Source organism: Chelon labrosus, assembly GCF_963514085.1.
Source record: "Chelon labrosus genome assembly, chromosome: 9".
Lineage (NCBI taxonomy): Eukaryota > Metazoa > Chordata > Actinopteri > Mugiliformes > Mugilidae > Chelon > Chelon labrosus.
Window position 1 is genome coordinate 27969002 of NC_140359.1, and position 25977 is coordinate 27994978.

The 25977-nt window shown below is 43.8% G+C and overlaps 2 protein-coding genes across 3 annotated transcripts; one reads left to right on the forward strand and one right to left on the reverse strand.

The window, feature by feature from the left end:
• Positions 1-628: 628 nt before the first annotated feature.
• Positions 629-16993, forward strand: inpp5e (inositol polyphosphate-5-phosphatase E). 2 transcript variants are annotated; one of them, XM_084552091.1, is made up of 11 exons: positions 629-686; positions 1329-2085; positions 3359-3482; positions 3569-3666; positions 3744-3868; positions 3964-4083; positions 4164-4271; positions 4357-4518; positions 4609-4724; positions 4852-4988; positions 16746-16993. In XM_084552091.1, exons 2-11 carry the CDS (start codon positions 1352-1354, stop codon positions 16897-16899), a joined length of 1878 nt encoding a protein of 625 aa, XP_084408217.1. In that variant the 5' UTR covers positions 629-686; positions 1329-1351; the 3' UTR covers positions 16900-16993. The 2 variants fall into 2 exon arrangements, with proteins under 2 accessions (XP_084408217.1, XP_084408218.1); XM_084552092.1 differs by lacking the exon at positions 16746-16993 and adding an exon at positions 6856-9261.
• On the reverse strand, positions 9398-15338 carry pmpca (peptidase, mitochondrial processing subunit alpha). The gene is made up of 13 exons (XM_084552100.1): positions 15256-15338; positions 14061-14263; positions 13874-13953; positions 13705-13787; positions 13511-13605; positions 13314-13414; positions 12405-12668; positions 12156-12248; positions 11951-12069; positions 11189-11279; positions 10894-10956; positions 10648-10792; positions 9398-10566 (listed from the first exon to the last, which is right to left on the reverse strand). The coding sequence occupies exons 1-13, from the start codon at positions 15300-15302 to the stop codon at positions 10397-10399; spliced, it is 1554 nt and encodes a 517-aa protein (XP_084408226.1). The 5' UTR covers positions 15303-15338; the 3' UTR covers positions 9398-10396.
• Positions 16994-25977: the final 8984 nt, after the last annotated feature.

The window sequence follows — 25977 nt, forward strand, 5'->3', positions numbered from 1 at the left end:
CGAATCTACCTCCTGAAACAAGCGTTTTCATAATTTCCTTTTAAATATTTAGAGGTAGATTTGCATAAAAATCGGCAATTAGATTTCTCAGATTACTGTTTAAAACCAGAGTTACTAAATAAACGGTAAAGTGGAGTAAAAGATTCAGTGTCTGAAAATGTAGTGGAATAAATTAATCAGAAACCTGTTAACCTTTACGCCTTTTAATCACCTTTATTCATGGTCAACAATACAATTCCAATTACACAGTATTACAATATAAAAATGTTGGGCAACATCATATAAACACACACACGTGCATACATTACTATACATATAAAGATATAAAAATAAAGACAGATGAGAATATATTAGATAGATAGTATCAGCAATGACCACAGTCCACAGTATTTTAGTATTAGTATTATTATTATTATTATTATTATTATTATTATTATTATGATCAATGTCCTTGGTGGCAGAGTCAGTTCAGTTTATATTCAGGTGTTTAGATCTTCAGTTCTACCTGTGCTGGACAGTGCGTGTGTGGGTGCAGTTCCACCTTCTCGCCACAGAGTGTCGCTGTGACGCAGGTTGAAACTCGCCGTGTGACGCTCTTGGTAACAAAGCGCGTGTTGTCAAACGTTGCCAAGGAAGTCACCGAGTTACTTTTAATTAGCCACTTGGAAACCAACAGTTTACGGAAGGTAACTTTACTTTTCAGCCCGATAGCAGTGACACGCGTGGACACGAGTGAAGGTGGACGCTTAACAAACATGTCACTATTTATCACTGCGATAATGGAAAACGTTTCCTTTAAAAGCTAAAGTTAGCTCGCCTAGCTTGAATGTGGTTCAGCTAGCATTTGAGCTATGCTAACTGCATCAGGGCTAGTAGCCAGTGAATGTAGGAGGTTAGCTAATGACAACACTGTTTATATAAACGTGATTCATGATGATAAGGTAAGGTAAAAAATATTAAATTGGGGGAAACTTAACTGGGTGTTTCGTTTAGGAGCAAAGCTAGGCGGCTAAAGCTAACGCTAAATGAGTTAGCTCAGTCCGGTTTGTCTTTATCCATCAACACTACTCAGCTTTAACCTCTTAAAAACAAACTGTTTTCACTTTAACCTGCTATCTTTTAACTGATAAACTGATGCAAGCTGCAGTAATAGTGTTTTTTACGTCTATTTTTAAAAGATAAACCATGTTAGCTAGTTATCTGGTGAACAAACTTTCCTTGCATTTTGGCGGAGAACATATTTGAAGGCCAGGGTTTCACTGAAACATGCTTTGCCGTGTATCTCCAGGAGTTATGTCACTGACAGAGCTTTATCCACCCGACCACAGCTGGTCCCAGACATGAGGAGACAATGACTGAGTATGGAGGCGACTGTCCCGTCACCAGGCCACACAAGACCTCCACAGCAGAAGGCAACCATGAGCCCAAACTGGTCTCCAGAGACGCAGGGGGGGAGATCAGCCCGTACCAGCCTCGGCCCCCCTCCATACCCAGGCTGTCAAAGTCCACCAAGAGCGTCTCGCTGGAGGATGCCCTGAGAAACAGGCGGCTGAGAAACAGCCAAGGGAGCCTGAGTGACCCGACCGAGACCGGCTCCTCCACAGACTCTCTTAAAGAGGACCAGGCGGTTTTACCTCCAGGCAGGTTTGCCGTCAGCGGCGAGGAGCAGGACTCCAACGCGAGACCGCTCTCTGCAGTCACGGCGGGATCCCCAGTCTTCCGGGACAGGGGGGGCAGCCTCTCTGAGCACGACGGGAGGCCGCGCAGCCAGCCGAGCGGCGACCCTGCGGACCGCCAGGGGAGGCCCGCCAAGGTGCGCCTGTCTCCGGTGCAACCCACGGGGCCGCTGCCTGCCCTGGAGAGGAGCTTTGCGTCGGGCACTTTAAGGGCACCTAATAGGATTGACAGGGATTGTTTGGACTTAGCCACGCTGAACAGAGAGAAGCTCAGAGAGAGGAACCTCCACAGGAACCTGAGCGACAGCCGGCTTCTGGAGAACATGGGGTCGGACAGCGCCTCTGTCACATCCATACGGTCTGCGTACAGCGTCCTGAACCCCATCAGACCCCAGGACGTGAGGAACAGGTACAGTAGCCGTGGCAGACGATGTAGAGGATGTATCTGGGGTCGTCCTCAGGCTGGATGTGAAGATGAAGGGTCTTTTGTAACGCTTACTACTTCTGCCGTCAAACTGCTGTTAGGAGACGGTCTCAGACTTCAAATATGATCAGATTTATAGATTTTTATTCTTTCAAACTATAATACAGTCATGTAGTAGTAGCACATATGGTTTATTTTATCAATTCTCTCTTATGTTAACTTGATAATTACAATTACACATGCCTCCAAATAGAGCCGACTTAAACAGGATACTTGGAATGAGTGTTTTAGCATCGCTGACTGATGGACTGACAATTATTTCCTGATACAGATGTGTATCTACACCGATCAGGCATAACATTATGACCACTTTTCCACTTTTCCTAACAGTGTGCAGGTCCCCCTTGTGGTGACTCATCAGAGAATGGACATGGGCCTTCTGAGGGTGTTGTGTTGAATGTTGTCAGTGGGGAGGGGCCTCTGTGGATCATCCCACAGATACTTGATCAGTTTGGGATCTAGTGAATTTGGAGGCCAGGTCAACACCATCAAGGAGTGTCATTGCTATGGGGTGGGGGTGCCTGGTCTGGTCTAGGTGGGTGCTTACATGTCTAAGTAACATCCACACCAATGAATGCCAGGTCCAGAAGTTTCCCAGCAGAACAATGAATTGTCACAAGATGGTCATAATGTTATGGCTGATCAGTGTATATACAGTCTACAGTTAACGTGTTGGTTTGCCCTGATTACAAGTCTGTATTGCTTAGTTCTAGCGGTACGTGTTGACCCTGATATATTGGAAGTAAGCAGAATTTCAACAATGCTGTATCCCAAAGATTTAACTCTTACATTTACTTAACTAAAAATTTATAAAAAAAAAAAAAATGTACTTGTAAGAGTAGTTTTACTGCACCATACTTTTTACTTTTACTTGAGTAGATTCGTAAAGAAGAAAGGCTTCTGTTACTACGCTACATCTCGTTACACTCAACTCAGCACTTTTTATTTAATCATTTACATCCCTGACCTTATATACAGAAAAAATTAAAAATTAAAAGTGTTAGTTTTGTGAATTTGTCTGGTCTGGTCTAGGTGGGTGCTACATGTCTAAGTAACATCCACACCAATGAATACCAGGTCCAAAAGTCTCCCAGCAGAACACTGAACTGTCACAAGACGGTTTAAATGTTATTCACTTCTCCTGTGAGTGGTTTTAATGTTGTGGCTTGAACGTTCCCGTCCGATGTCGACCTTCCAGGAGCTTTCTGGAGGGCAGCGTGCTGGGCAGCAGCGCCCTGCTCGGGGCCGAAGAACTGGACCGCCACTTCCCTGACAGGAGAGTGGGCATCTACATCGCCACGTGGAACATGCAGGGAGAAAAGGTAGGAGGACGTCACTGCTCCAGCTGTGTCTCTCACACCAACTTCAAGCTCCAACTGAGCTGTGACCAGGTTCCTGTCATTTTCAGGGCCTTCCATCAAACCTAGATGATCTCCTCCTGCCGACAGACTCCGAAGTTGCACAAGAATTTTACATTATTGGGGTGCAAGAGGGCTGCCCCGACAGGTATGTTATTGCTATTTATGACTCTTATCAGCAGTGTAAACTTTTATATTAACGTCTATGTGACTGTGTGCGTGCAGGAGGGAGTGGGAGACCCGTCTTCAGGAGACTCTGGGACCTTATTACGTCATGCTGTATGCAGCATCACATGGTGTTTTGTATCTCACTGTATTTGTCAGAAGAGACCTCATCTGGTTCTGCTCAGGTCTGTCCCGCTCCACATCATGTCACGTTGTCTTAAATACACAAAGCTTTAAAAGTTTTAATTTAATATTTAATATTTAATATGAACTCGCGCAGACGTGGAGCACGCCACAGTCACGACCAGGATCATCTCTCAGATCAAGACCAAAGGGGCTGTGGGACTCGCCTTTATCTTTTTTGGAACTTCCTTCCTCTTCATCACCTCCCACTTCACATGTGAGTAGGAGGCTGCGCGCCGAGGCGGTGGTTTATGGGTCAGGTGGAAACCTTCCTAACGTGTTAATCTCTTCTTTCAGCCGGAGATGCCAAAGTTTACGAGAGAGTGCTCGACTACAACAAGATCATCGAGGCGCTAGCTCTTCCCAAAAGCCTTCCAGACACCAACCCTTACCGCTCCGCACCATGTGAGACCCACATTCAAATATATATCGTGACGTGTTTACGTGAAGTCTTTGGTAATAATCACAGCGTGGCGCTTTTAAATCACAGCTGACGTCACCACGAGATTCGATCAGGTCTTCTGGTTTGGGGACTTCAACTTTCGGCTGAGTAAAGAGCGGTCCGACGTGGAGACCCTCATGAACCACACGGCGGGCAGCGATATGGGATCTCTGCTGGATCACGACCAGCTCTCAAAGGAAATGAAAGACGGTACGCTTCAACAAGAAAAGTTTTTCTTAAAAAAAAAGAGTTTGATCGACTCTCACCGTGTGATTTTTCTGCATCTTATTTCACCCTAAGGTTCGATCTTTAAAGGCTTCCAAGAGGCACAGATACACTTCTTACCCACGTACAAGTTTGACATCGGCTCCGATATCTACGACACCACCTCTAAACAGAGAACGCCTTCGTACACAGTAAGAAGAAGCAAGATGCGCAAGACTAAACCTGATCAGATACTCTTCAGCTGCTCTGACTACAGTCTAAAGTTTCACAGGAGGTTTCTTTAGTAAGGCTTAAACCTCTCTCCGTTTGCGTTCACAGGACAGGATCCTGTACAGGACCAGGCAAGCCGACGACATACGAGTGGTCAAGTACACAAGCTGCTCCAACATCAAGACCTCGGACCACCGGCCCGTCATCGGAGTCTTCCAGGTCAAACTCAGACCAGGAAGAGACAAGTGAGTCTCGTTTGAACCGTTTATAATGAGAACTTATTCATAGTCAGTGTATGACCTCCAGGTGGCAGAGAGGAGTGAATTTTCAGATCAGACTCTATTAATCAGAAATAATGGATTAAAACACAGTACCTATAAAATGTATTCAACCCTTTGGATGTTCATAAAAGGGGAAAGTAGACGTAGTCAGCCAGTAAGTGTCTGTAACTGGACTGTGATCTGAAAATACAACATAATATACACGATCAGCCACAACATTATGACCGGACAGGATACAGGAGAAGTAAATAACATTTAAACCATCTTGTGACAGTTCAATGTTCTGCTGGGAAACTTCTGGACCTGGCATTCATTGGTGTGGATGTTACTTAGACATGTAGCACCCACCTAGACCAGACCAGGCACCCCCACCCCATAGCAATGACACTCCTTGATGGCAGCAGCCATCCCCAGCAGGATGCAGCCTGACACAGACACACACACAAAAACACTTTAGGAACAACTAAAAAAAAAACACCATGAAGAACAACACAAGGTGTTGACCTGGCCTCCAAATTCACTAGATCCCAAACTGATCAAGTATCTGTGGGATGATCCACAGAGGTTGTGTTGCCAGACACCACAGGACACCCTCAGAAGGCCCATGTCCATTCTCTGGACAGTATTTCAATTTAACTGGGCGCCAGACAGACGATCAATCATTTAAAATCTCAGGGTAGAGAAAATATATTTAAGGCCTAAAGGAAATAACAATTACCCAACAAAAGAAATGTTTTTTCTTTAAACAGACTTTCAGGGCAACTGAAACACAGCAAACTCTCAAGGACATGATTTACAACAACAAAACACTTGCTTAAAATATCTCATCAATCAATAACATAAATGAATTCCCACAGGTAATGACCCCAAATGTCCCAACAGTTCAAGAAAAGTTAAATTGACCCACAGCACAAACAACATTATTTCAGTGTTCCTTAAAATTCCCCAGTCCATAAATCAAACGTCCCCCCTCCAAAGTTCTTGCAAAAGAAAATAAAATATTCCAAGTCCAAACATAAACCCAACCCAGAGTTCAGTGTTGATGTGTAATGATACGTATCAAAGAATGTAAAAGAGAATGGGAGAACTTGTGGTTTGGTGAGCTGTTGTCAGGATCAGGAGGTTAACGATCCCCAGACTGGAGGGTAGACCTGGTACCAGAAGACTTCAGAGCCCCGGTATGGAGAAGATTTCACTGTTGCTGCTCTATAGGATTTCAGTGTTCTCATATAAGGCTCCAGATTACAAAGACTGACTGAAGTCACCCACTCTGGTCTCCTATGTGCTTCCTATTTCAGTCCTTGGCAGATATACAGATTAAACTATTTTTTGGGCTCCTTCTGTTCTTCTCCACACTGTCTCACTTTTCCCTCTCACTCAGCTCACTGGTGTCTACAATTAGAACATCTCCTCCGCTACACCACACCCTCTCTCTCTCTCTCTCTCTCTCTCTCTCTCACCACACTGCTGAGCAGCAGAAACCACTTGTCTGCTACAGTGGTCATAATGTTATGCTGAAACCAGTTGCATTTGCATCACAGCTGCTGTAATCCACACCCACTGATCTGAGATCATTTAGTGTGGCTATAATGAGCTGTAGACAGTTCTCTTAATGAAGCTGGTTAACCTACATTAACCTGACACGTCTTACTGCATCAGATATACACGAGGCTGAGGAAGGGTTTGGAGTTTCTACAGAACTAACTCACAGCTACAAATTAAACTGACGTTGAAACTCCTGCTAATATATTTAAACCATTCCAGATGCTTTCACACTTCATAACATCTTCATAACATCTGGTTCAAAGCGTTTCCCTGTGTGTCCCGTCAGTATTCCTCTGGGCGCGGGACAGTTTGACAGAAGTCTGTACTTGGAGGGCATCAGGAGGAGAATCACCCGAGACCTGAAGAGGAGGGAGGCCATGAAGAACCACAGCAGCAGCAGCGCCATATGCGCCATCTCTTAAACCCTTTTAGAAGAACTCTCCAGACCGGGCTGGACTCGACAAAAACCAGGGTCCAGACACGGGGCAGGTAACGCAGAAAAAGGTAACCAGAGTTGTCTTACCTCCGCAGAGCACAGGTGAGGTCATGGTCACTGTGTGGTGTCCTGGTACGCTGGCTGTTCTTGAGGGCGGGCACCTCGAGGGCAGACGGACACGGCAGCTGTCCGGCCTTTATTTATTCCCCCCCCCCTCTCTCGGGGGGGCACGCCGTCGTGGCTTACCGCTCAGTCACATGATACATCATGGACCGATTAAACCTTACAGACTCAGTAACTGCAGCAGCTGTTCCTTATTTTCTAGGTGTTTAGATTTAGCGTTCAAATGCCTGGTGACATTTTGCCATCGATTAATCTACTAAACGGAACTACGGGAAACATTGAGATGACTTGAAAAGTGTTGGTAGGAGGAGCTGTCAGCGTTGTTTCTGTCATGAGGTGAAACGATTCATTTCGGGAGAATGACACTGATGAATGAGGTTTACAACTCGTTAAAAGATACTGTTGAATTTCAGGGAGATCAATATGTACAGTGCTGCTCTGAAGTGTTTGCACATCTCTGAATTTAATATTTTCTGCATAAAGATTACTCAAAAAGTCCTGAAAGTAGACAAAGAGAACCAAATATAACAATTAAACAGTTATATCATGCTTTGGTATTTATTTATTCAGGAAAATGAGCCAATATTACATATCTGTGTGTTAGTTTCAAGGCCAAATCGGAGTCCATGTGTTCAGAAGTGTTTCCATCAGTGTAATGAGACTCAGGTGTGGTTCAGAAAAGGTTCCAGAACCATCTCTAAAGAGTTTGGAACCCACAAATAATCCACAGTCAGACAGATTGAAGGCGACTGTTCCCCTCCACAGGAGTGGTCCACCAACAAAGATCACTCCATAATAGTCTGAGAGGTCCCAAAGGAACCCAGGGGAACTTCTAAGCAGCTAAAGGCCTCTCTCTCATTGGCTGATGTTAATGTTGATGAATCCACTGAACAACCATGGTGTGATGGACAAAGACACTGCTCTCCAAGAAGAACATTTCTAAACATCATGTGGACAAGACAGAAGACTATTGGGACAATGTTTAGTGGACAGATGAGACCAAAGTAGAATAGTTTGGTTTAAATGAGATGAAACATCACTGCATCATTCCAGCATCAGAACCTCATCCCTCCATCAAACATGAGGGTGCTAATGTCCTGGTTTGGGCCTGTTCAGCTGCATCTGGACCAGGACGGCTTGTCATCATTGATGGACCAATGAATTCTGAATTCTACCAGTGAACTCTAAAAGAAAATGTCAGGACATCTGTCCATGAGCTGAATGTGAAGAGAAACTGGGTCATGCAGCAAGACAACGAGAACCAAGAACACAAGTGGTTCTACAAGAGAACGGTTAAAGAAGAACAAGATGAATGTTTAGGAACGGCCAAGTCAAAGTCCTGACCTTAATCCAATAGAAATGTTGTGGAAGGACCTGAAGCAAGCAGTTGATGTGAGGAAACCCACCAACATCTCAGAACTGAAGTGGTTCTGTTCTGAGGAATGGGCTAAAATTCCTCCAAGCTGCTGTAGACCACTGATCAGCAGTTACCAGAAACATTTAGTTACAAGGAGGTCACAGCAGATACTGGAAACAAGGCTTCACTTAGTTTTGCAACTCACAGATATGAACAGAAGATTTATTTTATTTCAGTAGTTTGATTGGGTTCTTCCTTCAGGACTTGTGTGAAAATCCGTTGATGTTTTGAGTCATTTTTATGCAGAAATCCTAAGTCGTGCAAACATTTAAAAGCAGCACTGTATTTCTTAAAGGAACTCACTTCCTGTAACAAAAGATGGGAGCATTTTATTTATACTGTAAACACCTGACGCTACTTACTCTCCTACTAGGCTAAGTGGTCCTTGCAACAGCTCTATGCCTTATACCTCTATCTCACTGCTGCGTAACCTCACACATAAATATATATATATACACTATAAACTGTCCATGTACTGTATGTAGCATATTAATGAACTTGCATTCCCAGCATGAAGAGCAGTCTGCTCCTAAAAAGTGCCTGTGGGTCTTATTTTTGTATCGTCAGGACCTCTGATCTGTATCTGCATCTTTTTATGTCATGTAACATCCCAGAATAAACGTTTTAAAAACACTTTTTCCTCGTGTGCGAGACCTTTAAAATATAGATTTTTTTATTCACGTAATTACATTAATTTATAACTTGAATTCACATGTAACGTTTCCGCTGGAGCCGGAGCCGTGGAAACGCTGGGACAGCACACCTGGGTCGCGTCTGGGTGCAGGTGAACGCTTCTGAAACGTCTTTAATGCGGCGAATTAAAAGTTTTCTGGCAGAAGTTTACATATAAAGGCCGACACCATTCTTGTTTTATTTACAAGAGGAAACGGTTCAAACCAGAACTACAAACACGCCACCAGCTGCAGCATCGCTGGCGGTTACATTTAAATAAAATCCGGTACAAGCACAATTGATTTACCTCCTTTCTTTTTAAGGGCGCGACATTCCTCTTTATTTATACAAACACAACAAGCTAATTCAGGCTAATGGCAGAACCCTCTGGACAGTGAATTCAGTGCAGCACCTGGAGCCAGTTAGCTTAGCATAACTCCATTAGCACCTATAAGCGCCCTCTAAGCTCTAAGTCGGTTATCTTTACAGATGGTGGTGGACAGACAGGCTGGTCTCCTTCAGCGTTTCCAGTCTTTATGCTAAGCTAATCGGCTAGTGGCTAAAACAAACTATTACTTTGATTTGCACGACCATAAAAACGCAAACAATAGCAGGTTTTATTTGAGCTTTACTTCCAGAAACCATGATTTCAGTCCGGATGGTGAACCGTTGTTGGTTTTCGTACTCAAAGGTTTCCAGGTGTTTAACGTTAGCGGTGGATCTTTTGCTCCAGTGCGTGTGATAAAGTGCTGTTGTATGAAATGGTTTAAATCCTACAAAATGTTTTATACAGCACTGGTGATCTATAAATTGAGGAGGGTAACTGTAACAGTGGAGAGGGAAAAAATATCTTTAGCACAGTTTTGGCTCTGGGGGTGAACTGTCCCTTTAAAAACAAAAAACTCCTGCAAACCATCCGAGTAAATAACGATGCATGGCTTCCGTCTCATATACGATAAATGCAGACTCTGCAGCTGTGTGTCGATTAAGGTTACTGTAGAGTCCTGTTTCTTAAACCTCCCTCTCCTCCCTCTCCTCCCCTCTCCTCTCTCAGAGGCGTGGGGTTCGAGCCCATGTGTTTTAGTCCCCTCCCAGAGCGAGCTGTGTCGAGTTCTGTGCCGGGAGGGAACACTAGTGTAATCATCCAGTCCAGTTTATGTACAGCGGCCGGACGGGGTTCTATCGGAACAGGCGGTACGTGCGGGGCAGGCGCCCGTCCTTGCTGGACAGGGCGGCCTGGATGTGTTCGTACGAGGGCAGCTCCGTCAGGTCTCCGAGGGCCGCGACCGCCGGCTTACTGCGCAGCATCTTGGTGGTCACTCTCTTAATGTCGCTGGCCGTCACTTTGCCTGGAAATGATTTAAATATTAATAAAGATCCTTCGAATTAGGGACGAATCGATGAGAAAACACCACGACGACGGGACTCACTTATTAGGTCACACAGCTCGTGCGGCAGCTTCCTCTTTCCTGTGGAGAGAACCTGGCGACCGACATCTTCAAAAATAACCGGCCGGGACTCGAGGTTCATCATCAGCATGGACTTGAGCTGAGTCTTGGCTCTCTCCAACTCCATCTGGACGTACAGGACAAAATATTATTACATATTAAAACGGTTCTACTTATTTCTGATAATATTATAAAACTTGGAGGACGTAAAGTTGTGGTGAGGATTACCTCTCCTGCACTGCCGGCCATCTGAATGAATTCTCTGGTTATTATTTCCACCATATCTCTCACCTGTACGTGTGCAACCACAAGAAACACATTAATAACCATTCACAGCACATGAAAATGTAGAAAAAACTAATGTACGCAACATTAAAATTGCTTTTTCTGCAGAGTTGCAGCGTCGAGAGCAAAAGACTTTGAAGAAGAAGCTGCCCTCGTCTCTTTAATGAATCTTACAGTCGTCTCAAATCAGCTCAGAATCAAATCATGGGGCAGATGTTGACCTGGGGTCTGCACCGACCTGTCTGGGGTCCGCGCTGGCGTGGATACACAGCAGGCCGCTGTCCTCATAGCTGTGATGGTAGGAGGTGGCGTTGTACATCCAGTGATGCCTGCGAGGGGTAAATACAAACGGAAGCAAACGATAATTAAACAAGGCATCTGGAAATGTATCAGAGAAGAACACTAGGGGCTGGACGACTTCAGTCGACTGTCATGTGATGACGTCTCTAATAAAAACACAGCAGACCTGAATACATCTGCTGAGAACAGACAGCTCATGTGCTACATACTGTGAGCAGCAGATATGTATAGCCTGTATAAAAACAGGCAGCACCTCAGCACCATCAGTAGCATTTAATAGTACTCCACAGTGTGTTGTTAGATCTGATAGTGTAGCAGCTAAAGGTCTAATAACTTTATCAAATAGTTGATGTGCAGCCTCCTTCTCTCTGTTACCACAGGACGTTTGGTGAAGTTGTTAACTGACTGCTGTCCAGGGGATTTGGACCGTTCCTCTGCTAGCGTTAGCGTTAGCCTTTTCAGATGCATTGCAGTAGTACTTTAGGACTGACATGTCACAGTAGTATGGGCTTCATCTTTAGTGAAGTATTTCCACACATTTGATGAACCAATGACCCTCTGGACTCCTCACCTGTCTTCCAGGAGGCGTCCATGTTGTTATTGCCACGTGATCGGTGACTAGTCGACATGATGCTTAAAGCTAACGTCGTCAAACTGACTAGCGTGTACAAGCTCTAGTCCAGTCAGATTCACAGCTCACCTGTTGAGCACGTTCAGGTAGAGGCGGGTAAACATGCCTTTCCCTGGTCCTCCAGCAGAGAAGGAGCCGCCTCCTCCCATCATCATGTTGAGCACAGCGAACGGGATGAAGTCGTCCTCCTGAACAAAAAGAGAAGGACCGTTCAATAAAACGTGTATCGGGCGTCCCGGCTGCACGTCTTCTCCGAGGCGCTGCCAACACCCACCAGGAAGGAGCAGCTCTCCAGGCCGATCATGATGTGGGTGAGCTCTGGGATCGGGGTGGGGCCGAGGCTCACGTCGGACATGTCTTTCTCCATCTTAAAAAAAAGATAGAAAGGTATATTATTATACTACCTTTAAAAATAGCTGCAGCAATGTTTTTATCCAGATGTTCCCAATCAAAACATCCTGACATCTAAATATCACGCCTCAGCCAAGACGTTTGTACATTATTACTACTAAAACCAAATCACCTTGACGATACCACCGGTGTACTGAGCCACAGAGAGGTCCACGTTGCCCGTGGCGCTCGTCCCCCACACCGGCTTCGCGTCCTGCAGGTACTTCCTGGCGCATTCGACCAGCTGCTCGTGCTCGATGCCCACTCCTGCCAGCACCATGCGCTCGGGGCAGTAGTAGTTACGCAGGTAGCCGTGAAGCACCCCCTTGTCGATCTTGTCCACGTTGTCGGCGGGACAGAATCGAGGAAGCCCGACGGTGTTGCCCCGATACGCAGCCTGGAAACAGACAATGAACGGTCAGACAAGGTCGTTCTACTTCTGTAAAACCGTCCTCAAGCTAAATACACTGATCAGCCGTAACATTATGACCACCCTTGACCCCCCTGGACATGGGCCTTCTGAAGGTGTCCTGTGGTGTCTAGCAACAGGATGTTGTTAGTGGGGGTCCTTTGAGGGGAGGGGCCTCTGTGGATTATCCCACAGATACTTGATCAGTTTGGGATCTAGTGAATTTGGAGGCCAGGTCAACACCTTGTGCTGTTCTTCATGTTTTTTTTTTAGTTGTTCCTAAAGTGTTTTTGTGTGTGTGTCTGTGTCAGGCTGCATCCTGCTGGGGATGGCTGCTGCCATCAAGGAGTGTCATTGCTATGGGGTGGGGGTGCCTGGTCTGGTCTAGGTGGGGTGGGGGTGCCTGGTCTGGTCTAGGTGGGTGCTACATGTCTAAGTAACATCCACACCAATGAATGCCAGGTCCAGAAGTTTCCCAGCAGAACACTGAACTGTCACAAGATGGTTTTAATGTTATTCACTTCTCCTGTCGGTGGTCATAATGTTGTGGCTGATCAGTGTACATTCAATGCTACCTATGATTTCACATAAACTACTCCAGCTAATCGTTTAGTCTGAGGAGTTAGAACTCACAGCATGTATCATCTCGGTCAGCAGCGGTTCAGGGTCCGGCCTCATGTTGAGATCTTCTAACTCGAAGCGCACGGCCATCTTGGTCATCTCGATCTCTTCATCTGCATTCAAGCAAACAGTTTAAGTTCACGTTACTGTAACCAGAAAAACCTGGACGGCTCTCGAGTACTTGATGCTGTGATGTGAGATGCACCTACCCAGCAGGCGAGGCTGCAGAACGGCGTCAGAGAGGAGACTGACCACGGTGTCCAGACCTTTCACCTCAGCAGACACTGCATACATGGTGGTGTCTCTGCACAGCAAAACCAGAGAGGCGTCACGAATACAGTCGGCCGCGTCCAGACGTGGTCCAACAGATTAAAAGGACTAATTCAGGAACTGTGTTAAATACCTCGACGTCTGACAGTCACATATTCCTCCGTGTTTCTCCAGCGTGAGAAGGATTTCATCTTTACTCCCGTACTGTGCTGTGGACTGAAGATTAAGAAAAAAGACAATGTCGTCAGCGTTACATTTACCCACCTCAACCTCAGTGACCTTTCATTTAATGGTTTACTTACGGAAAAGGCAAGTTTCTCTAAGAAGTGTGCTATTCCACTTGGGTACTTTGCTTCATGCCTGGAGCCAGAATTTACTAAAACTTAAAAAAAAACAAAAGAGAAGGAGAGAAAACATCGACAGTTTATTTTGACGTGATGAAGACGAGTGGATGGAATCACAACATCCATATCAAAAGCTGTAACTTACTCCCAACGGTGCAGAACTGACCAAACTTGTTCTGGGAGGCGACTTTGAGGCCGTTTTCTAAGGTGGTGATCCTGGTCTCGTACTTTTCGTGACCGTCCACAGACGCGAACACCGGTTTGGGGATTCCCTGCAGCGGCGTGGAGAGCGAGATGTTCGGGTATCCGCCACCGCTGCTGTACTTTCTGTACGCTGCGATCCCAAACCTTTGAAAAACAGGAACGCAGACTTTATCACAACACCAGGGTGTCCCAAGAAACTGACATTAAATAATCATAACAACACGTTTTCCTTGTTTAGAATTAAAGAACCAGTGGAAACTTGTAAAATTATTGTTCGCTAACATCCTGGTTGCCTTCCTCTTTCTCCTCTACACTGCAGCCTTTAGACACTTTTTGTTCAGCTGTCATCTGCAGGAATGATCTGATGATTCTGACACATCACAGTAAAGGAAAACAGGAAATAAAGTAAAGGACTCATCTGAGACTTTGTAGTCTGGTGCCTCCAACATCTCAGTACCTGGGTGTTCACCTGGACTGGCCTGACCACGCTAGTGCACCTTATAATAAAGGCCAGAGCAGATTCTACCTGCTAGCTCAAAAATCCTCTCAAAGAATTATCTGTCAGTAGCTGCAGTTGCAACGTTAGCATGAGTTTCATCAGACATTGGATGTATTCCAGACGTGCAACTTTAATGCAACAGACTCGGAGCTTCACTCCTGACCAGCTGACTGATGAGCACCAGTAATGACCGGCTGCACAGTCCCCACAAAGCCACCGTTCATCTGTCACACAGCTAGCAGCACTCACAGACATGCAGCTACCTTTATAAATGATGAACAACCAGTGCAGCTAGCTGTTAGCTTACATAACACGTGTCTAAAAACAGGAAAATTAACAATAAATCACCACCAAGTCGAAATAACTAAACTTTAAAGTTGAACAAAACTCCTAATATACTCCTCGACATCACTATTAAGTCCATTAACGGAGTCACGATGTAGCATCATCCCAAACTTGTCTGACGGCTAACACTTAGCCATCATGCTAGCATGCTAAGCTAATCTCTGGTGGTAAAGTGTCGACGCCGCAGGTGTCAGTGACACAGAAGACACCGGACGTGATGGAAACGTTGTTGCTCTGGGTTGAATTAGACTCTGTTGTTGATTTAAGTGCGTTTCTTTTAAAAATGTGTCACCTGTGAACCCGACTCCAGGTTCTGCACCGCGATATGTGAGCCGCCATCTTGGATCGTGTGTGACCGGAAATTGACCCGGAAGATGACGAAGGTGTCCCCGAAGCACTTCCGCTGCAAAAAATAATAAAAAATAAAAAATAAAAAATAAAAAATAAAAAAATATATATATAAAATATAACAACAACAACTACTACTAATAATAATAATAATAAAAAAATATATATATATAACAACAACAACTACTACTACTACTGCTACTACTACTACTACTACTACTAATAATAATAATAATAATAATAACAGTCTTTTCTAGATAGACAAAGCGTCTACAAAATATACAAAAAAATAAAAAATGCAAAGGTATATATAAAAATCCAAGTATATAAAATACACAAAGTTATACTATATACTAGAATATGAAGATATTAAACAAATGTATAAATATTTTGTACAATAAATCTGTTTAAAGACAGTATAACCAAATACTTTTCTGGACAATACAAATATTGTTCTTGCACAATAACACACCAATGTTTGATAACTGAGGATGTTTTAAAAGGATGTATGAGTCTTCAGACGGTACTTTAATGCACCATGTATTTAAATTCTTCAACAGCCCAGCATCTTCTTTTATTTTTCTTTAGAAATAGTTGTTGTACAGTTACACGAAACTGTGACCTTAAACCTAAACCTGACATGTTTAAGTAACTCAGTCGTCTGTATCTTTGTATTTGCCTTTTGTTTAATCAATACATTCTTGATATTTTACCTGGATAACTTATTTTTATATAAGGATGAAATTAAATCTAAATATGTGATTAGTTTATTTTTCATTTCTTACACACAGTAACATAAACTTGAGTCATTTTGAACCTTTGAACCGTGCCAGACCTAAAGGTAAAACTAATTAAGCAAACAGGAAACATCTTTAATAATTATAGAATTAAGATGCAGATCTCTGTTCCCTGTAGTGTTTCCCTAATCTTATGTTTGGTCTTCTATTTTAAATCCTGCCAGTGACAAATCAAAGTAACAACAACACAACAACTGCCAATAAAACTTCTAGTGTCTTTTTAAACATTAACTCTATTTATTTATACATTAATCCACATATTGGCCTGTGTCTCTGGTCTGCAGATGCTGTTCGTCTTCATCGTGCTCAGCGTCATGTTGAACGAAGCGTTAATGACTTTAAAATCAGCTCCATCTGGGTTTCTCTAATTTAGGCTCTGAGATCCAAAACTGAACAACTGATGGTTTAAACTGTGTGAGCGGACTGAGATCATTTAGCTCCCCATCAGTGGATCGATTCTGACACAGAAACAGGTCATTTACTGGACAACATCAACATCAACGCTTCCTCCTGAGTGTGGAGCACAGTGAAGCTGCAGCAGCATTCATCACCATACGTATCTTCTTGGTGCTACCATGACCTCCCTCCTCCAAGTCTCCTCAGTCTTCTGGTTCATTTATCTCCTCTCACGCTGCAGCTCAGCGTACGAGCTCCAGGACACCATCCACACCCTGAAAGAGGAGAACCTCCACATGCAGCACCGGCTGGAGAACCTCACCCGGGCTCTCAGGGACCTCAAACACCTTCTGACGGAGCACGCCAAAGGTAAGCTCAGACCTGTCTCGCTATGAAAGGGGTAAATTGTGCAGGAGACCTCTGAACAGATATGTGTTTCACATTAAACGCAGCGTCAGGGGGAGAGCATGACCCTGAATATCTGCACGCCTGGAGGGAGTGGTCCCAGCACGGTAAGAGACTCAAAGGTTTTAATGACAGATTCTCTGCTACTGGATGTCTCCATCCCAACATCTGTCTTCATGTCTCATGTGTTCCAGGCCTCAGCTCTGAGACTCACCAGGTGTTGGAGCAGGCCCTTTGTTTGACGGAGCTCCACGGTGAAGCTCAACCAGCCTTCATCACGTCAGGCATCCTCTTCATATCGCCTCTCGTTTCTACGATTCTCACACTGATGGTGTGACTTTGAAATAAAACCTATAAATATAAGAAAGATAAGAAAAAGAAATTAGAGTCTTTAGTAATTAGGAAAGTATTTGGGATAATTGTTATATCTTGACTAAAGTTTTTTTAATTTAATTCCTGTGATCTGTGGACGATGATGTCAGAATTCTTACCCCGGCTACATCTTCAGCGTTTTATCTAAATGTTCTTTTATATTTAACTACTTTTAATTGTTATTAATAATAATCTTTATCATCATCAGGTAACCTGCACTAGTGGACATTTTTTCGGTCTACTTCAGTTCTTATTATATTAACTGTATTTAAAAGTGATGAGAATATATTGTTGCGTTCTATAATTGTCAAGAATTTAAGTTGGATATTTTTTATCTTAATTTAGATTTTTTTAATCACAAAAAAGGTTTTGCTGTTATTTTTAAAATGCCGTTTAAATGAGACAGACTTTAATCAGACATTTAAAAGTTAGCGTGTAAAACAGTCGACAAGTACAGCAGAGGAAATACAGGAAGTCAGGGGGCTCTCTGATTGGTTGATTATGATTTCGCCCGTTCTACTACTCAAATAATAATTATTCTTATAATAGTTACTGACAGTAATAATAAAATCAAACCTGTGTTTTATTATCTTCAGATATAATTGTGTTACCATAACTGACCCAAGCTTCTTGTCACGAATGTAAAAACAAATTTAGGGCATTTCTGTGAATTATTTATTCATCAATAATAAACTTATAAAAGTGTAATAATCCCTATTTGTATTATACAGTCAGTTATTATTAATTAGTCCTGTGCTTTACTATTATTTTTCAAGACACTCCTGGTCCTCCGTAGCTCCATCTGCTTTGTGTGTTTTAATTAAAATGACCCCTCCTGCATAGATTATAAATCGGTGCATTTGTACTTTAATTTCCATTTGATTATGCTGAATGGACCGCTGCATTTACATTTGCAAGGACTTCATCTGTCCCGGTGGATGTCTGCTGCCACTGTGCCGTCCTTGTAAGGAAGAGGGACAGAAACCAGACACCAGAGACCGGCACGGCGTGGACGGACCTGAATGTGTCCTCTCATCTTTTAATGTTAAACATCACTGTGGACACGAGATGGAGAGGCTTGTAACATGCTCACAGAGATGTCTGCCAGGGGGCACACACACAGATCATAATAATAACATAATGACCTTTAAATAAAGAGGACCCTAGTGGACAAATGAGGAATTGCAGTTGCTTTTTCTTTTGTCTTTAAATGTAATTTTCGCACTTTGTTAATTCATCCCACATGGGTCATACTGGACCCTCTGGTGGGCCCAGTTTCGGCCCCCAGGCTGTATGTTTGACAACCCTGGTTTAGCCTGTTAGCATGCTAATTAACACACATTGATCATGGGAATATCAGCATGTCCTTCCAGCAGCAGAGGGACTAGACTAAAATATCGTGACATGAAATCATCGCGTGGAAATGTTGTGTGTTTAAACTTTTAAATACAGTCTGAGAATCCCAGACCTCTATTCTGATCATGTTGTCCTAAAAGAGACACTTTGCTCCACAGACGCTGATTGACTGTTGGTGCAGCTGACACCATTAACTCCCATTAACCTACTTTACAGGAAATAGTTCAACCAGCTCTGTGTTAAGTGGACAGATGAGCTAAGGTGTGCTCTAATGATCATTACTTAGTGTCACTTTGATGTCAGCTTAGACCAGGGATATCAAACTCACGTTTCCCTTTTTTTTTTTGTGCAAAGAAGAACAAGTACGTTATGAAAATATTTACATTTAATGATCTAACCCTTTTACAAAAACACTTTATGAAAAACGTGAAGTTTTAAAAGACAAATAAATTCAATTCTGGTTTATTGCTGCCATCTACGATTTAGTTCCAGTACTAGTAGTAGTACTTTTATAGCTAAACGGAGCTGTCCTGTGATAGAGTCCACGTTGTACCCCACTACTTACCCAAATGACCGCTGGGATAGGCTCCAACCACCCCACACTCATCTAAAGGAGGTTAGTGAGTTACTTTTATTGAAAAATTGCATTGCATTCCTCTCAATGGGCCAGATTGGACCGTCTGGTGGGCCAGTGTTGGCCCGCTGGCTGTATGTTTGACACCCCTGGGTTAAATGCAGACATAGAATTCACTCTTTGGGGGTTGATAAATTAAGGAACTGAACAAAAGTCATTGAAAGATTTGTAGAAATCAGCACAGATTTACAGACTAGTGCGATCACGTCGACATTAAAAATATAACGCACCTTTCCCAAAACTCACTTCTTTCTCTGTCTCCAAATTCCTGACTTTGTTCAGAATATTTCCTCCGTATTTCCGAATCAACCTTCCTCCTCCTCACCCTATGACCGTATGCTGGACCAACCATCATCATTCAAGGGTACAATATCAGCCAGTTATAGGACACTGATGGCGCTCTCACCTTCTTCTATTTCTGTTATAAAATCACAACGTGTAGATGAGTTTGGTCGAGTCTATTGCTGAGGAATCCTGGGAGGCCGCTTTGAGCACTGGACAAAGATCAGGTTGTCTAAACGGTTTTCTGATGTAGACTCATTATGTGACCGATATAAGTGCAGCCCAGCGTCACATACCCACAGGTTCTGGTCTTGCACTAAATCAGGCAGCTACTGGATGTCCATATTTGACATTATGTCAGGGTTTCTGAGTCAGCCAATATCACCAGGCCCTTTAATTGGGTTGTTGGGTGTCACTGCCGACCAGTTGGGTCTAACTAGGGCAGAGTCCCTCACACTCTCTGCAAAACAGCTGATTCTGGTCGAGTGGAAGGACTGCAAACCCCAAACATTTACTCAGTGGGTCAAAGACGCACTGTAATGCACCTACACATTTATGGTACAAAGATCCAGATCCAGCCAGATCACTTATCACTTAAGTTACTTAAGACTTTTTTATTCCCCAACTTTCCGTCAAGGTAAAAAGGTTTAGCCCTGCAGAATTGAAGTATGGCTTTCCCCAGCTTGATGTGGAAGAGCTTAACCGTGGCCTGGACATTTGGAACTGTCCATTCAGCCAGTGTCCACGCAGCCAGCCAGGCAGGTTGTGTTTCTGCGTCCACATGCTCTTCATGCATGCACAGACTCATATTCTCTGACACATTTTGTTCACCGTCTAAATAATGGCACACACAATTAGAGGGGTTTTGTGCATCGTTACAGCTGCTGGCTTTGAATGAGAATGCACATGTTGTGGTGGAGGTGTGTGTGTGAGGGGGGAGGAGGAGGAGGAGGAGGAGGAGGAGGGCGTCCAGATCATGCAGGCGGCTCTGTCGGCTTGTTGGTCTCTCCCAGCTGGAAGCGAATGCATCAGGAGAAGAGAGAACGACAAGAAACCTGAGTGAGTAGAGGGGTGGAGTGGGCTGATGACAAACCAGAGTAAGTCTCAGTTACATGGATCTGATCGATCAGATGATAAGATTTATTTAGGCGTAATGGAAACACAGTCCTTGTTTAGTTTCTGAGGACACACTGCAGCATGTTACACGTCAGCTGCTGAATCTGTATGTTCTTATATATGTATATATATACTGTATATATATCTGCTTTACATTAATTATAAAGAAGCAATAAATAAAAGTTGTTAAAATATGGACAAGAACTGTGAGATCTAGCTGCTTATTTAACTATTTAATTATCCTAGTTTTAAATTACATGTTAAATGCATTTATTTAAGCTTTTAGTTTGATTCTTTTTGCCTTAATGCTTCTACCTGTATCATATTAGTTTAAAATGGTTTGTATCATGGACTAAGGGACAAATATGTCTGGACATTCCTGCCGTGCCGTGTGCATGATCGGCTTTAATAATAATTCCAGTAAGAATCATTTAACATGTGAGCTCACATTTAAAGTCGGTGCAGTGAAAACAGACGAGAATAAAAATTAAAAACCTCCTGTTAATTGTTTGTATTTCACTGAAACGAACAAAATATGATCTAGATTTGATTTAAAGCATCAAATGTAGAAGAAAACTAGTAGAAAAAAGTAACTACTACTTGTTTGTTTGATTGCACGCTCCTGCTGACTGATGCTCCAACAGCTTCTGCAGCTTTTTTCATTGTGGACAGTAAAGGAAGGATTTCATTACACACAAAGACATGTTTCCATAACTAAAAAATGAAGTTTATTAACTAACCAGTAATCCTCCAAGGAGCTGGTTGTGTCTCCATCTTGGTTCCTTGCATGTACCTGACCGGTGACACTGTTTGGATGCTGCATGCAGCGCACAGACCGTGTTATGCTTTTGAGATATCAGCGTGCAAGTGGGCTAAAAAAGACGTCTTAATGACATGCTAAAGAGTGTAAATGATCTGTCCCGAGCCTTGGGAGTCAAACAAATACACACCCCCGGGGCTCTTAGCATCAAGTGAGTGACCCACTGAGCTCCAGCTCAACCCTCATGACTAATGTCTGTTCATGTAGTTTTTTATTCCACTCTTTTGTGCATTTCATCGCTGCTGATCCTACCGTCTTCTAAATGCTGGAAAAAGACTGGAAACACTTGCTTTTTATACTTTTGCAATCATTTAATTCCATCAAATTATATTATCTTTCTGGGTTTTTTTTGTATTGTCTCATATTTTGGTGTAAATGTTAATAACACACTTGTTGGGTTGTTGTCTAGATCCTCACATTAGTCTCTGATCTCCCTTCAACCTTCATCCCTGCACATCCACTTTTAACCATTTATCTTTTAGAGATCAAAACTATATATTTTGCATGTTTGCTCGCCCAACTTCATCGGTGCATAAGTGAAATTCTGCATTCAAACAAAAACAATACAAATAAGAAGAAGAAGAAGAAGAAGGACGGGCCCTCCCTTACATGGCCATACTGAGGATCATGAAAGCCTATATGATCAGACGGCAGCTCCCCTCGCAGCGACCAATAACTGATCTTCACAGTACAAAGCTCCGCAGCCTCTTTTCATGTCACTTTCATTGAGTGGAGGGCCACGGTTTGCGAGCTCTATAAAGTGGCTGGGGCCCATTCAAGCGACTGAAGAGGACAAAGCTGAGCTCGCCGCGGCGCCGCGGACTCATAACCAAAATAGGACCGAAGCAAAGGGAGAAGGGAGGGCAAGGGTGTGAGGAGAAAGAGAGGGGCTGATGTTAAATTCATCTGCTGAATACATTTGCTGGGAACTGATCAAAAGTGGATCCATGCAGGCGGCGGCGGCGGCGGCGGTGGCAGGTTGGCGGTGCGGCAGTGACAGCTGTGGGACGGGGGATGTGGTGGTGGTGAATCATGGTGCAAATCTCTGAAACATTTTCACGTCTCTTTCCTCCTTCACGTTAAACTCAGTGAGTCATTGAGTTTAATGTGGTTAAACTGTGAAGGTCATGAGAATGTCACTAGTGGTGACTGACTGAAACAGGTGCTGTTATGAATGTACACCAGATTCATTTGATAACAGTATCACTCATTTCCTCTCAGTTATTTGTGAAGGTTGAACCACTTTTGCATTAATTTGCTGCTTTGCTTCTATAACTCAACCCAATGATGTGACAGATCCTTCAGACGTGCTCCCAGTTCTCAGAAGTTCATTTATATTAAACCTAGACGCTACCAGAGCGTCTGAAGCGTGAGCGTGACTAAAGAGAAGTAAAGCTCTCTCTCTTTGACGTGTCTTCTCCAGCTGACCCCATCATGGATGAAGCTGTACGCTGGTTTCCTCGTGTCTCTCAGGGAGCTCTGCAGTAGGATGCAAGTCTCCGTCTCCATCTGTCTGCACCTACACATGACTTCCCACCTCTGCCTGCTCGTCCTGTCCGGCTTGGCGCTCTCGTCCCACCTGGGTGAGTCGGCTCAGGGATTCATGAGAATGAGGTTAAAGCTGAGGTTGTAGCTAACGGCAACAAGAGCAACCACCCGGATGGATGGATGGATGGATGGATGGATGGATGGATGGATGGATGAACAGATGAATGGACAGATGGATGGATGGATGGATGGTCTAATGGACAGATGGATGGATGGATGGATGGATGGATGGATGGACGGACAGATGGACGGACGGATAAATGGATGGATGGATGGATGGATGGGTGGATGGACTGATGGACGGACAGATGGATGGATGGATGGATGGATGGTCTAATGGACAGATGGATGGATGGATGGATGGATGGATGGATGGACGGACAGATGGACGGACGGATAAATGGATGGATGGATGGATGGATGGGTGGATGGACTGATGGACGGACAGATGGATGGATGGATGGATGGATGGATGGATGGATGGATGGATGGATGGATGGACAGATGGATGGATGGATGGATGGATGGATGGATGGATGGACAGATAGATAAAATGAATGAATTAAATGTATAAAGACATGTCCTTGTTCTAATAAGTCCAGTGTCGTCTGTCACACAGAGGGTGAGTTGTCTGGATTTATTGGTTCCTCTCTGAGCCTTTTAGAGGAGGAGCTCTGTTGTTATTCTATTACATGGTGCAGAGTTCAGAGTTCAGTGTCCTCCTTTATTACGTGAACATATCTGAACACATGTCATGTACATTAAATCGTCTGTATTGTTCCAGATCTGGAGGATGTTTTCTTCAGTCCTCAGAACCAGACGGTCAGAGAAGGAGAGGCGGTTTTCTTCCAGTGTGTGTCGGGAGAAAGTTCTCCTCCCTCCAACATCACCTGGCTCAGAGATGGAGAGGTGGTCACGAGGGGCAGACAGATACAGGTGAGCACTGTTAGGAGAGGACAAGGACACGGAGCATGGATTCATGGTAGGAGACGCCGTGAGAGGGGCTACATGTACGACGTTTATAAATCACAGCCTGCATGAAGTGAGAATAAATAACAGAGATGCCACTATCATTGGTAGCAGGATCTCTGGAGATAAATCCTTGTGTTTTATTTTATTTTTACGTGCATCCTCCACCATCTTCATTCTCTGATGTGTACACATAAACAGACATATGTAAATACTGGTAGCTTATCTGCACGACACTTCTAAGAAATCAGACCTTATCAGCAGTTTAAGCAGAAATGCTAAATTCCGGTTTGTGTTTTTGATAAAGAGGCGTTCACTGCAGCTGTGACAGCATTTTAAATCTGATCATCTGATATCTTTTATGAAGGTTCCACCTCCTTTTCATTCTCCCATTGTTTCATCTAGATACGTGTATTACTGTTTAGTCTTAACCACAGCCTCCATTACCTGCATTTCATTTCTAAATATGGTTGTTCGTGACTCTCTGTTCTCACTGTATCATCTGCTGCTGCAAAAAATTCTCACAGTCTTAAGAGAATGAAGCCTCCGCTGCAAGAAAACAAAAGCAAGTACATCTATCTAGCCTCGAAGAACCCATAGATATCTAAAAAGAATTGTTTTTAGACTAAAAGCAAGTAGATTCAGCATATGTACTAGCCCAGCGCTGCCTCACTTGCTGTCAGGCCATATGTGAGACTGACAAGAAAACAATAGGTCACATTTGATCCTTAAGTGTTTTTAATATGTTCAGAGTTGAAAAGTAGAAGGTGCTAACAATAAAGAAGTAGTTTTTCACTTGTCGGCCCACTCTTTGCAGCTATGACAGCTTCAACTCTTCTGGGAAGGCTTTCCACAAGGTGTAGGAGTGTGTTTATGGGAATTTTTAACCGTTCTTCATGTTGGAACAGGAAGAGGCCATCCCCAAACTGTTCCCACAAAGTTGGGAGCATGGAATTGTCCAGAATCTCTTGGTATGCTGAAGCATTCAGAGTTCCTTTCACTGGAACTAAGGGACCAAGCCCAGCTCCTGAAAAACGGCCCCACACCATAATCCCCCCTCCACCAAACTTCACACTTGGCTCAATGTAGTCAGACAAGTACCGTTCTCCTGGCAACCACCAAACCCAGGTTCATCCATCAGATTACCAGATGGAGAAGCATGATTCATCACTCCAGAGAACACGTCTCTACTGCTCTAGAGTCCAGTGGTGGCGTGCTTTACACCACTGCATCCAACGCTTTGCATTGCACTTGGTGAAGTATGGCTTGGATGCAGCTGCTCGGCCATAGAAACCCATTCCATGAAGCTCTCTACTGTTCTTGAGCTAATCTGAAGGCCACATGAAGTTTGGAGGTCTGTAGAGATTGACTCTGCAGAAAGTTGGCGACCTCTGCTCACTATGCGCCTCAGCATCCACTGACCCCGCTCTGTCATTTTACGTTTTATGCTTCCACTTTGTCCTAATACCACTGACAGTTGACTGTGGAATATTCAGTAGCTACTGGTCTTGTTGCACAGGTGTCATCCTATCACAGTACCACGCTGGAATACACTGAGCTCCTGAGAGCGACCCATTCTTTCACAAATGTTTGTAGAAGCAGTCTGCATGACTAGGTGCTTGATTTTATACACCTGTGGCCATGGAAGTGATTGGAACACCTGAATTCAATTATTTGGATGGGTGAGTGAATACTTTTGGCAGTATAGTGTACAGGTAACTGTTCTTCTTCTGCTCTGACAAGCCCAAATGTTCAGAGTGAATCTGGTCCTGTTAGATGTTCAGTTTGTGCTCATGTTCCTGCAGAGCTTGCACACTGAACAAGACACAGGGTGCAATGATTGGAAAGCATACAAATGCAAATTCATTTCAAGAATTCACAACCATCAAGGAGCCTCAAAAGCCTCATTATATGGACCCCCACCCCCACCCCCCCATCGTGTGCTACCTTTTCATAGAACTCAAGAATCAG

Bases quoted from the DNA above. Each gene is read 5' to 3' on its own strand.
- pmpca (XM_084552100.1), bottom strand. From the start codon at position 15,302: ATGGCGGCTCACATATCGCGGTGCAGAACCTGGAGTCGGGTTCACAG. The intron at 14,264-15,255 runs GTGACACATTTT...TGTTTTTCAAAG, and splicing joins ACCTGGAGTCGGGTTCACAG to GTTTGGGATCGCAGCGTACA. The intron at 12,249-12,404 runs GTGATTTGGTTT...CTTTTTTTTAAG, and splicing joins ACACCGGTGGTATCGTCAAG to ATGGAGAAAGACATGTCCGA.
- inpp5e (XM_084552091.1), top strand. From the start codon at position 1,352: ATGACTGAGTATGGAGGCGACTGTCCCGTCACCAGGCCACACAAGACC. The intron at 4,272-4,356 runs GTGAGACCCACA...TTTAAATCACAG, and splicing joins CCCTTACCGCTCCGCACCAT to CTGACGTCACCACGAGATTC. The intron at 4,725-4,851 runs GTAAGAAGAAGC...TTGCGTTCACAG, and splicing joins AGAGAACGCCTTCGTACACA to GACAGGATCCTGTACAGGAC.